The 12,286-nt window shown below is 44.9% G+C and overlaps 1 protein-coding gene across 1 annotated transcript; it reads right to left on the reverse strand.

Moving 5' to 3' along the window:
* Nucleotides 1-3,388: 3,388 nt before the first annotated feature.
* Nucleotides 3,389-8,920, reverse strand: si:ch211-117k10.3 (Krueppel-like factor 15). The gene is given in 5 exon segments (XM_017714802.2): nucleotides 3,389-4,141; nucleotides 6,364-6,376; nucleotides 6,379-6,733; nucleotides 6,735-7,380; nucleotides 8,575-8,920. Coding segments are annotated over 4 exon segments (1,101 nt in total). The 5' UTR covers nucleotides 7,299-7,380; nucleotides 8,575-8,920; the 3' UTR covers nucleotides 3,389-3,972.
* Between the last annotated feature and the right edge of the window lie 3,366 nt (nucleotides 8,921-12,286).

Here is a 12,286-nt window from a genome sequence, read left to right on the forward strand (position 1 = left end):
TGGGAAAGCAGCTCATCTCACCTTTTTCTCCTCCGTCTGGCTCTAATAATGAAGCTGAGAGCTGATCAGAGTTAATGATCTTCTCAGAGAAGCTCGTTCTGCTCGTTAGGTTGTGCTGATGATGGTGATTCAATCACGTGACGTCACTGAGTAGGAGGAGATCATGAGGGTCAGTTCAGGCCGGTTCATCACATTAATGACAGATTAGAGTCAGTTACACCAACAAGTGTGAATTACCGTGCCAGAGGGATCGGATTTGAGCAACGAGGCTTGTAACGTGAACGTTTGGTGTGAACTGGCACATCGCAGAGAAACAGTGACTCGGATTTCTTTACACACTGGGGGTGATGGGAACCAGGGATTCATATTTTAAGCTTTATTCAAAAGCTGGGCGTCGTATGAGGCTGTAGCTCTTCTCTCCAGTCAACAAGAAGAGTAATACAGTTATAAAACTTTATAATAAAAGAAGCTGAACTTTGTTTTTCTACTGAAAGTCGACCCGTTTTTCCCCAAATCTGGGCTCTAAACTATAAACAGTGATCAACTCTTCAGTGATCTGCTCTGGAAACATCACTTTTAGAAAAAACACAAAGAGTGTCTGAGATTTTTGGCTTTCAGCAGTAAATTGTAAGCGTGTAGTGATATGTGGAGATCATAAAACACACGTTCTGTTCATCTGAGGAGCTTTTACACAAAAAAAAAAATACATTTACTTCATGCAGTTACTGAATAATTCGCCTTACGATTTGTCTATGTGAATTCAAATGGAAAAACCGAAGTGAACCCACGAGCATAAGTTTAAAATGTTCAAGCCCAAAACCTGGATCTCAAAACTATCCTTTTATCATGCCTCCAGCAACTTTCCGTGTAGGCATTCCTGTCTGGTTCCTATCACCACCACTGTGAACAACTCTGACTCCATAAGTTTCTCTAAAACAACATTTAACATCAAACCACTTTGATTCACCCTGTTTACCTCTTACTCATTTAATTATGCTGAAATTGTAAAAAATCTGTGGAATTTCCTTTTAATCTGCAGTAACCTCTGAATTCCCAAACTGCCAGTTATCCTCAGGCGGCCACTCCTCCCCAACCCACTCAACGCTCAAACATTCAGCACAGAGAGCCAGACATTCCAGTTATACAGGCGGTCCAGCTTCAAAAGTCCATGCTAAGATTCCTTTCCCACATGCTTCACAGCCTAAAGCTCAGGAAGACCACCAAAACAGAAGACAATGGCCGTGCACTTCGTCAATAGGACTGTATTTTACATTCGAAACTGCAATGAGCCTGCAAACGTCAGGCCATTCGGTTCAGTGACAAAAACAGGTTCGTCCATGAAACATTCCCAAGACTGTGTGAAAGAAGATCCGCGAAGGCTTCATAGGTTGATCAAAACAAGGTCATGTATGCCGAAGTAGCTTTTTTCAGTGATTTTTTTTTTCTTACTTGTTTTATTGTCATATGTAGGAAAATAGCTTTTTTTTTTTTCTTCAGTTATTCAAAAAATATAACCTACACGTCTCCAGCTATACAGTTGAGCAGCTACACTGAATGGCTTTTGTAAATGAACAGTATTAATTTGTTAATGCGTGTCTGGTAAGGCAAGTGATGGAGGGGAGGGGAGCCCTTGGAAACAAATCTCTGTGCAGCACACGTCTCTTCCAAAAAGAAGAGAAAATGAGGGGAAAACAGAAGAAAAAAAAACATGAAAACGTTACAAATCGCCCAAAAGGTTGATGAGACGAAGTGAGCACCTTCAGATCAGTGTGCTTATCATTTCACAGCTCCGATGCCGTGCGACGGCTGGCGTGAGCGAAAGAGCTGCACTCGTTCATGATTATTCTCTCAACAGCCGTGGCTTTTCTACACAGGGGGAGTGCACTTTCGGAACTCTTTAAGACCAGATGTTACAAAAAACAGAACGGAAGGCAAGGTTGACAGACGAAAGGAAAAGAGGGGCTCCGAATCATTCAGCTGCACAAATCATTAGCCAGCGCTTCTCCTTTCTGACCCAACGTCCCTCGAAAGAAACCTCAAGGACAGCAGTCTGGATAAGGAGTAGAGGAAGTCTTCAACGATTCATCTTTGACATCAGGACCAATAGCTTCATATCGACGAGAAACAATCAGCTGCCCCTCCGTAGGGATCAAAACAGTACGGCTGTCCTGGTCAGGCGTAGCTTATTGACGTCAAGTGCACCGAGTATTAATCAGTTAATGCATCGATCAGAAGCAAAGCACACTAAAACAACGTAAGGAAGCAGCTTTTCTTCAAAAGAAACGATACTTTACATACAGAGAAAAGAAACTCTCCTATAGCTTATACGCTTGTTTTACAGTACTCGTACATGAGCGGTACGTCCTTTAACGTAGTGAAGTTACCCAAAGCCCCAGAGGTAACAGGGAGCTCTGGTTTGGCATAGCCTCTCTCGATCGACTGGGACAGAGAGACATCGAAAGAGAGAGAGAGAGAGAGACACACACATGAGGCACAGGAAAAGGTGGGAAGATACTTAGACGTGATCTGGTTCAATCAGGGATGTGATTGGGCCAAGAAAATTCCTTCAATATAAAAGAAAACGTGAGAAATCTCTTGTAAAGTAGTAGATAAACGTAGAAACAATCACACTGGACCTTTTCTTGGATTGAATTTCAGTGGGCGGTACCCAAAAAAGTACAGTAAGTGCCACGCAGTTGATAGTCCTCCATGGTAGTAGAGATATTCGTGTATTATTAAAGCTGACGTTACAGTGCATATTGCCATCATTTCAAAGAACGGGGATCTTGGCTTCAGCGTGAAACATCCTAATTTAGCGAATACATTGGTCTTCATTTAAGGCAGCTTTGAGATGACCACAGCACGTTTGAGCTGAAACCAAGAATGGCCTAAACCATGAATCAGACTTTACATACTTTATATACACCGATCAGGCAAAACATTACGACCACCTCCTTGTTTCTACAGTCACTGATCATTCTCAGCACTGCAGTTTTGGTGTGCTAGTGTGTGTGGTACTGGTCTGAGTGGATCAGACACAGCAGTGCTGCTGGACTGAGAATAGTCCACCAACCAAAAATATCCAACCAACAGCATCCTGTGACCGCTGATGAAGGACTAGAGGATGACCAACACAAACTGTGCAGCAGCAGATGAGCTGTCGTCTCTGACTTTACATCTACAAGGTGGACCTACAAGGTAGGAGTGTCTAATAGAGTGGACAGTGAGTGGACACAGTGTTTATAAACTCCAGCAGCACTGCTGTGTCTGATCTACTTCTACCAGCACAACACAAACACACCACCACCACCACATCACCACACTCTGTGAGGGTCCATGGGGGTCCTGACCACTGAAGAACAGGGTAACAGAGTATCAGAGAAACAGATGGACTACAGTCTGTAACTGTAGAACTACAGAGTGCAGCTATACAGTAAGTGGAGCTGATAAAGTGGACAATGAGTGTAGAAACGAGGAGGTGGTCATGATGTTACGCCTGATCAGTGTATATCAGACCTGCTGGGGAACGCTCCCAAATCTAGAGACGTTTAGCACCATGCTTTTGCATTGGATTGCCTTCTAAAACCTCCCCCTAATCTCTTTATTTGACCCAAGTTAAAAGTCAAAGCAAAACAAATCTCAGCCGACCCACATTATCCTCCATAGCTCAGCCTATGAATTTAACACAGATGAAGAGAATGGAGCGATCAGCTAGGCTCGGGTTGGCGGCTGACACGAGCGGATTGCCAGAAATCTGCTTTAAGCTGAACAATCACATCCCTGAGATTTGAGTTAGCTTACTGTAGCACCAAGAAAGCAAACATCTGGATAAACGATTAATAAAAACCGGAGGAGGGAAGGAAAATGAAGGAAGACTGTAGCTCGCGAGCCTCTTTAGAGAGAGATCCTCTGACTTTCCCTGTTAGACTCCAGGCTCTAGTTTGGTGGTGGGAGAGATGGGGTCCAGGCGCGTCAGAAGTTGGTTCTGATTAGTCTGCTCGTGCGCGGGCTCCTGTGCACCTTGGTGTGTTTAGATAGGTGGTCGCTCCTGGCAAACTTCTTGTCGCACATCGTGCACTCGTAAGGCTTGACTCCAGAGTGAGACCGTCGGTGGCGGGACAGTTCATCTGACCGCGAGAACCTATGACCAGATCAGATAAAGATCTAGATTAGATAGAAAATCCTGGTTTGGGCTGCTACAATTAGTGGACAAAGTTGATGTCAATGGTTATAGAAAAAACAAGGACACAAAGCACCAGCGATGTAGTGCCTACTTTGTATTTATTTTTGTTTTGTTCTGAATGAAATTTGAAAGGTGTTTGTGATTTTATAGCCTACAAAGTCGTAGAAAGTACGTACTTTTTGCGTGTTCACAATGCTCAACAGACAAACACAAGGTTGTTTTTGCTTTGGTTACTAGAGGTCCAGTAGCTCCCCCTTGTGTACAATCTTGTTCAAATTTGAGCAAGTGAGTGAGTGAGTGAGTGAGTGAGTGAGTGAGTGAGTGAGTGAGTGAGTGAGTGAGTGAGTGAGTGAGTGAGTGAGTTACAAGCCGGATCCATGAGGAGCTTCACATTTAACCGTCTATTGCACAACGTTGCCTCAGGGCAACAAACTCATTTTCGTCATTTTTCAATAAAATTATACATATTTAAAGACAACTATAGGGTTAACAGTAAAGGGAAGAGTTTGAGTAAGGCACTAAAACGCATGTACTTGGTCATCCTCTCTCTTAGTGGGCACATTTAAACCTCTTTTTCAACACTCGGTAGCATTTTTTTTTTGATATGAGAATTTGCAGAAATATGTTTGTTGCCTAGAAGCAACATTGTGCGACAGTGGAATGGATTTAGCCAATCACAAGCCGCGTCTCACCACTTCAGGGAACACGGCTCTGTGTCATTTCTTCCCATTGTCGCACAATGTTGCCTCAAGGCAACGGATTCCATAAGGACCCCCGCACACATTATTTTTCTCTTAAATGTTTTTGAATTTAACAATTGGGTCCAAAAAAACAAACCTAGGACTGTTTTATGAAAAGTGTTTAAATATATATTTTAAATTGCTCTTATACTGCATGCAGTACAGGGTTAAAAAGCAGTCTATAACTTTCTATAATCTTCATATGACGTGCGGTCAATCTGACAGACTGCAGTACCTTACAGGAAGTGTTGGGGGCGATATGGCTTCTATTATTTCATTGCACCATAAAAGATGTCATGGTGTATGTTTACATTACTGCTGCCACCAGCAAGTGAAAGGAAAACAGCAACACATTCAACCTCTCCAGGGTCTGCATCTGGCCAAGGAACCGGACTCTGGACACCCCTCGCACCCCTCTAAATGGCTATACTGCTTTCTAAACACCTTCTAGTCCTTTCCACAAGGCTCGAGTTGGCTTCTTTGTTCCACCTTAAATGGAACAGCATAAAATCTGGCTGCCTGTACATTTTAAAAAACGTCCCATGACTGTCAGGAAGTATTACAGTCATTCCTGCTATCGGTACCAGGCTGATCCACAAGATTGCCGTGAAGCCCTGAGACCAAGGCCTTGTCTGACGCAGATGACCAAATCAGGTGGCTCATGCATTGCTGTAGGGATTAATGCAGTAAATTGACCTCTTATTCTCCAGGGGGTATTTTTGGTTTGTCCATCTGAATTTTTGTGACCAAATCATAAGGCGAATTATTCAGTAATTGCATGAAATAAATGCACATTTTTATTAATTACTTTATTGTAAAAGCTCCTCAGATGAACAGAACGTGTGTTCTATGATCTCCACATATCACTACATGCTTTCAATTTACTGCTGAAAGCCAAAAATCTCCGACGCTCTTTGTGTTATTTTCTAAAAGTCATGTTTCCAGAGCAGATCACTGAAGAGACGCCGTCTGTTTATAGTTTAGAGCCCAGATTTGGGGAAAAACGGGTCGACTTTCAGTAGAAAAACAAAGTTCAGCTTCTTTTATTATAAGGGTTTAAAATGACATCACCGTCTATTAGACTGGAGAGAAGAGCTACAGCCTCACACGACGCCCAGCTTCTGAATGGAGCTCATGGAATATGAACGCAATGGAGAACATGATGAAGTGCGGTTTGGAACCACCATGGAACCATTGTAACCATTTGGAACCATTGTAAGCATGTAGTGATATGTGGAGATCATAAAACACACTGTTCTGTTCATTTAATGTTAATATATTCTCTGGAGAATAAAAGGTTAAAAGTAGATGTATATTTACCATGTAATAAATATGTAATTACACAATGGAAATAGTATGGCAACTTGAAATAACTCGACTTCAAAGCATTAAAACGGTTAAATATGTGAGCTGAACTGTATTTTGTGCTGAAATGTTTACCTCCAGCCACAGTCGGCCAGCTGCACAAGTACGGCTTCTCGCCGGTGTGTCTCCGAAAGTGGGCTTTGAGGTGGCTGCTTTTGGTGTACATCTTTTCGCACCCTGGATGTGAACATTTGTGCACCCTCAGAGTCTCTGTGGAGGGTCTGGGTGGGCGTGGAGGGATGGCTTTGACCAAGCTGGTGCCCGTTATGCCGACTGCCCTCACTGTGATTGGCAAAGGGGCGATCTTCACATACTTTTGATCTTGGTTGCCCGCTTCACCCACGATGGGCAGGAGGGTTCCTGAGGGCACCTGTGGTGAGAGCAGGGTGATGTTCTGCCCACCCTGGACGCCCAGCACCAAGTGTGCCAACCGCAGCCCGCTGGCTGGCCCCAGCCTGGGAATTCGGCTGTGGAAGAGGATCGCCGAGCTGTACGGGCTGAATCTGTAGCACCAGCGGAGCGCCAACCAGCACCGGAGCTGAGCTAGCCGCAGCGTTACCGTTCTGGCTAACAGGGGTCGCTGTGGAAGATTCGGCTTCCAGATCGTTCAGCTTACTTGGGGACGATGGCTGCTCCTCAGAAATGACCTCCAGAGACTTCTCCTCTGGGTTCGATTGACCCTCCTTGACCAGCTCCATCTTCTCCATCAAGAACTCCTCGATGTCCTCAAGAGTCGGGGAGAAGGTACTAGAAACATGCGAGATAAAATCAGGCAAACTGGGAAGCCCGGCCACACCCAAAGCCTCCTCCGCACCTGCCGCTTCCTCCTCCTCTTCCTCCCCAGTGCTGCCACCAAGACAAGTGCCAGCATCGCCCATTTCTGGGCTGGAGCAGGAGGCCGAACTACCCCCCTCACTACCCCCTATGTCTACGAAGGGCAAGGTGACCATCACCTGGTCCTTAAGTGAATCATTAGCAGTGGTCACCGCTTTATCACTTATGGAGACCATTTGTTGCTACCCAGGTTTTTTACAGAAAGGCGGGTGGAGGAAGGGGGGAAATCTGCCACCACAAGGCCACAGTTCGACAAAACTGGAAAGGAATGAAAAAAGACAGGATTAGAATAACACAAAATAAAGGCAGTCGTGTTGTGATTGCAGTAGAATTTACAGTACAATTTAAAGTGCACATAAACTGGATTTTCCTTCTTGTTTTGAAATAAAAAAAGTAAAAAGAAAAAAAAATTGCAAAAACAAGCCGTTTTGAATTCGTTGTTTTTGTGATGTCACATAACCCAGGGCAATATCTGCCCATTGGACCTGAAGTGGTTAAGCTCGACCTATAGACAATACCTGCCTTCTGGACCTGCAGCAGTTAAGCCCCGCCCATAAACTACCTGCCTTCTGGACCTGCAGCAGTTAAGCCCCGCCCCTAAACAACACCTGCCTTCTGGACCGGCAGCAGTTAAGCCCCGCCCATAAACAACACCTGCCCCGTTTAGCTCCGCCCAATCACGCTGAAGTTATAAGGAGTGTTCCAGCCTGGACTGCTTTTTGAATTTTTCAATGAGCACCCAATCAGAACGGAGGCCATTTACATATGGCAGTCTTAAAGGCACAGGAACAAGAACAGCCCGGTTCATTCTAAGAGGAAATAAAGAGTGTGGGAAATTTAATAAGGAACAAATTACGACTGATTTTTGGTAAATAAAACCTCACAAACCTTAAAAGTTGGCTTCGGAGTTGGAGTAATAAAACACAATATAATATAATACAATATAATAATAATTTGCATATGATCCCTTTAAATATCTAAATAGTACAGCCTCTTTTGACGAGTTTAGATAAATCATTTAATTAAATATTTGATATTTTTACTATGGGGAGGGGTCGTAATGTATCCGTGGGAAAACGTAAACAGACAAACTTGCCCGTTTCATGCACATTAAAACCGGGCGACTGTAACTTACCACGCGAAAACATGCCACTGTTATGTTGCCATGTTGGTGAAAAGTGCGTCAACGTTAAAGCGCAGAGCAGCAGGCCTGTGCAGCCCGCCGCCCGCCCCTCGCCGAAACGTCCGAGTTAAGAGCTACTTAACTTTGTTTCCCTGCACAGAACCACACGTGTCTCACGGCAAAGCACACGTCAGGTAAATAACGCCTCTGACCTGCCCGCTCTGCTCTGCCCGAGTCCGGATGGCAGGGTCATCCACAGGCTGCCCTTTCCCGCAGGCGGGCGCGCCGCGTCCACCGCCCAATAAACCACACATATTATATCACTTTACCTTCGATCTGACACTGATTGCACCCCCGGCGGGCGAATGCACGACAACTGGCGTCTCCCCGCGGCGCTTTTCTCTTGTTATTGTCCGGGACTGTGCCCTCCTCGTCTCGGCTCCATGTTGGCGTTTTCTCGCAGGCCCCATCACATGACGCGCATTGCAACGCACGCCAAGGCAGGGATCCAATTCTCGCGCTCTGATTGGCTGCCTTCGCGGAGGCTCGACTTAAAAGCGCGGCTCTGATTGGCCCAGCCGTCGCGGATCGTGGATTATTCATGAGCAGACCCCCCTTTCCTCTGTGGAAAGCGCCACATGGAGAGCAGAGCAACAAAAGGAGCTTTCCGAGCCAAACGGCGCGACTTCTTCGGCGCGTAGAAACATTTCGAGACATTTTAGAGCCAATTTTACGCGCTTAGTCTTTATTTTGCGGTCTAGAGGTGCATTCTAAAGCCGCACGGTCGTCCTGAAATGCGGGGTTGAGACGAAAACACGGGCCGCATCATCCTGGCGCATGTGGCGAGCTAGTTAGCGTTCATGTTTCGAAAGGTTTTAAAGGCACGAAGAAAAGCGAAAACGCAGGGACACGGCGTGCAGAGATATTTAAACCGAAAGAGTTAATGAGTGGGGCCCCTAGTGGATCCACTTGTTATTGTTTATATGAGAACCAGACGGATTAACGCAGTGCAATACCTCTCTGAACCTGTAGGTGGCAGAACAAAACTAGCAGCCCCTACTGAGAGCCATGCAAAGCGAACATGCACCGGTCAGGCACGGCGTTATGACCACCTCATTGTCCACTTTATCAGCTCCACTTACTGTATAGCTGCACTCTGTAGTTCTACAGTTACAGACTGTAGTCCATCTGTTTCTCTGATACTCTGTTACCCTGTTCTTCAGTGGTCAGGACCCCCATGGACCCTCACAGAGCAGGTACTGTTTGGGTGGTGGATCATTCTCAGCACTGCAGTAATACTGACGTGGTGGTGGGGGTGTGTTAGTGTGTTGTGCTGCTACGAGTGGATCAGACACAGCAGTGCTGCTGGAGTTTTTAAACACTGTGTCCACTCACTGTCCACTCTATTAGACACTCCTACCTTGTCGGTCCACCTTGTAGATGTAAAGTCAGAGACGACAGCTCATCTGCTGCTGCACAGTTTGTGTTGGTCATCCTCTAGTTCTTCATCAGTGGTCACAGGACGCTGTTGGCTGCATATTTTTGGTTGGTGGACTATTCTCAGTCCAGCAGTGACACCGAGGTGTTTAAAAACTCCAGCAGCACTGCTGTGTCTGATCCACTCCGACCAGCACAACACACACTAACACACCAGCACCACGTCAGTGTTACTGATCCACCACCCAAATAGTACCTGCTCTGTGAGGGTCCATGGGGGTCCTGACCACTGAAGAACAGGGTAACAGAGTATCAGAGAAACAGATGGACTACAGTCTGTAACTGTAGAACTACAAACTGCAGCTATACAGTAAGTGGAGCTGATAAAATGGACCAAAACACACAAAAAAACAGAAAAGATTTATAATCCATTACGATTCATAAACCAGCAAAAAAATTCAGAAGAGGCTCAGAAACCCAGAACCAGTATATCTCACGATTCATACATTACACTGTAAACATATGTTGGTTCAAGAAAAGCCAGTATTCCTCACCCTGGTATTTAGGGTCTGAGACAAGAGGACAAGACACTGAAGAGCCACAGTCCAGCATAGAAATGACCAAATAAATAACATTGAAATACATTCAAAGAGAAGAAATCGTGAAACTACACATCAAAGCCAACTGCATGACTAAACCTGATCCACGTTCTGTTAATGAGAACAGTGTCATGGAATTAGATTCAATGAAATGCATGTTATCTTATGCATGCCCATTCATCATCATCAGAATAACATCGAGAAACTAAACCTTTTTCCTCAGGTGGTCCCCATTACACTTAAGCATGCCGCTTATTTAGCTGTAACAAATTTCCATTAAACGTGCGCTTACACTTAATGTACTGGCATCATTTGACTTCAATTCTGCATCCACATCTCATTTCGAGAGAGAACGCGCTCATCTTAAAACAAGGCCACGTTAAGACTAATATCAGGATTTGTCATTTTTTAACTCAATATTCCCACCAATTTATTAATTACCTAATTCTATCTGCTAACTAGGTCTTACATTTATGGCATTTGGAAGATACTTTTATCCAGAGCAACTTCCAATTTGATCATTTATCACAGGTAGGCAATGGTAGTGTTAGGGGTCTTGCCCAAGGACTCTTATTGGTATAGTGCAGTCCAGGGGTCTTTAAGTAATATTCAATAAGGTCCAGTTAGAGAAAAGTTCCTCAAGCAAAGGTCCATAATGTCTAACTTGCATCATGATTCAGTGATACTGTTTACTGAAGTAGCCGAGTAGGAATATCAGCATCTTATACAGTCAGCAACCGAATGTCAGATCAAATAAAGTACAATTCAGTCATATTTCAACAATTTATCAGTTTTCTTTTTTTAGAGAAAGCCATGTAAAATAATCTGGCTCACTTTCTTCTCTGACTGCTGTTTCTCTCCTCGTCCGTGCCTCTCATGCAAGTCTCAGAGCTCATCGTAATGCACAGATCTGATTGGCTGAGTAGCTTCATTGTGGGATATTTACAGTGCATGTTATTGGTCTGCGTCTCCCGGGCCACTAAAGCTACCATAAAGGCTAGAAAAGTTATGCTGATTAAAATAGGAACACAGTCAAAATTAAATAATTCAACATAGTTGATCAGTTACTGGTCCAGGTCCACACAGGACAGACTTGGACCGCAAGCCGTCTATTGGTGACCTCTGATTTAGGATGTTTACCCAGGCAGGGATTGAACCCCAGTTTACAGCGTGTAAACCAGTTCTCTTATCACAATGCTAACAAGTTAGGTGGGTAGAGGTTAGTATATGCTTCCTCCAAGGCATGTGAAGCTAATGTTACATCATTGGATGGCTCAACACGCTTGGAGGAGAACACTAAGAGACAATTTGGTTGCATCGCAGTAATGTGGGTTAACATTTTGCTGTGTTGATTTGAGGGGGGGCACATCCGGCCCAGTCAGAGGGAGCAAGGCCAGCTACGCCCTCTTGGACACCTGGTTACGTATGGCTGTGGCATTACTGGGTACCAAACTCACAATGTCGCAATGATAGGTCCAATATTTAGAGCAATATCATTGGCCCCCCAAGTTAACTTATTCCATAACTCCTCTACAGCCAACAAACTTAAATATGATACTTTTGTCTCCATATTTTAGTGAGTTGCACACATACAAACACCTTCTAAGCTGCTTATCTTTCTGGGTCATGGGGGGAGCTAAAGCCTAACTCGGCCGTAATTGGGTGGAAGGCAGGATACACCCTGGACAGGTCACCAGTCCATCGCAGGGCAGACAGATAGACATATACATTCACACCTAGGGGCAATCTAGCATGTCCAACTGGCCTGACTGCATGTCTTTGGACTGTGGGAGGAAACCAGAGAACCTGGAGGAAACCCACGCAGACACAGGGAGAACATGCACAGAGAGAGGACCCCGGTCGCCCGGCCAGGGAATCGAACCCAGACCCGTCCTGTGAGGCGACAGCGCTACCCTCTGCGCCACCATGCTGCCCGAGTTGAACATATTGGGAAAAATAACAACCTGCCATAAGTTTTGCCCAGGCCACATTTTATCCTCCTCCA

Source organism: Pygocentrus nattereri, chromosome 21, assembly GCF_015220715.1.
Source record: "Pygocentrus nattereri isolate fPygNat1 chromosome 21, fPygNat1.pri, whole genome shotgun sequence".
Taxonomy (NCBI): Eukaryota; Metazoa; Chordata; class Actinopteri; order Characiformes; family Serrasalmidae; genus Pygocentrus; species Pygocentrus nattereri.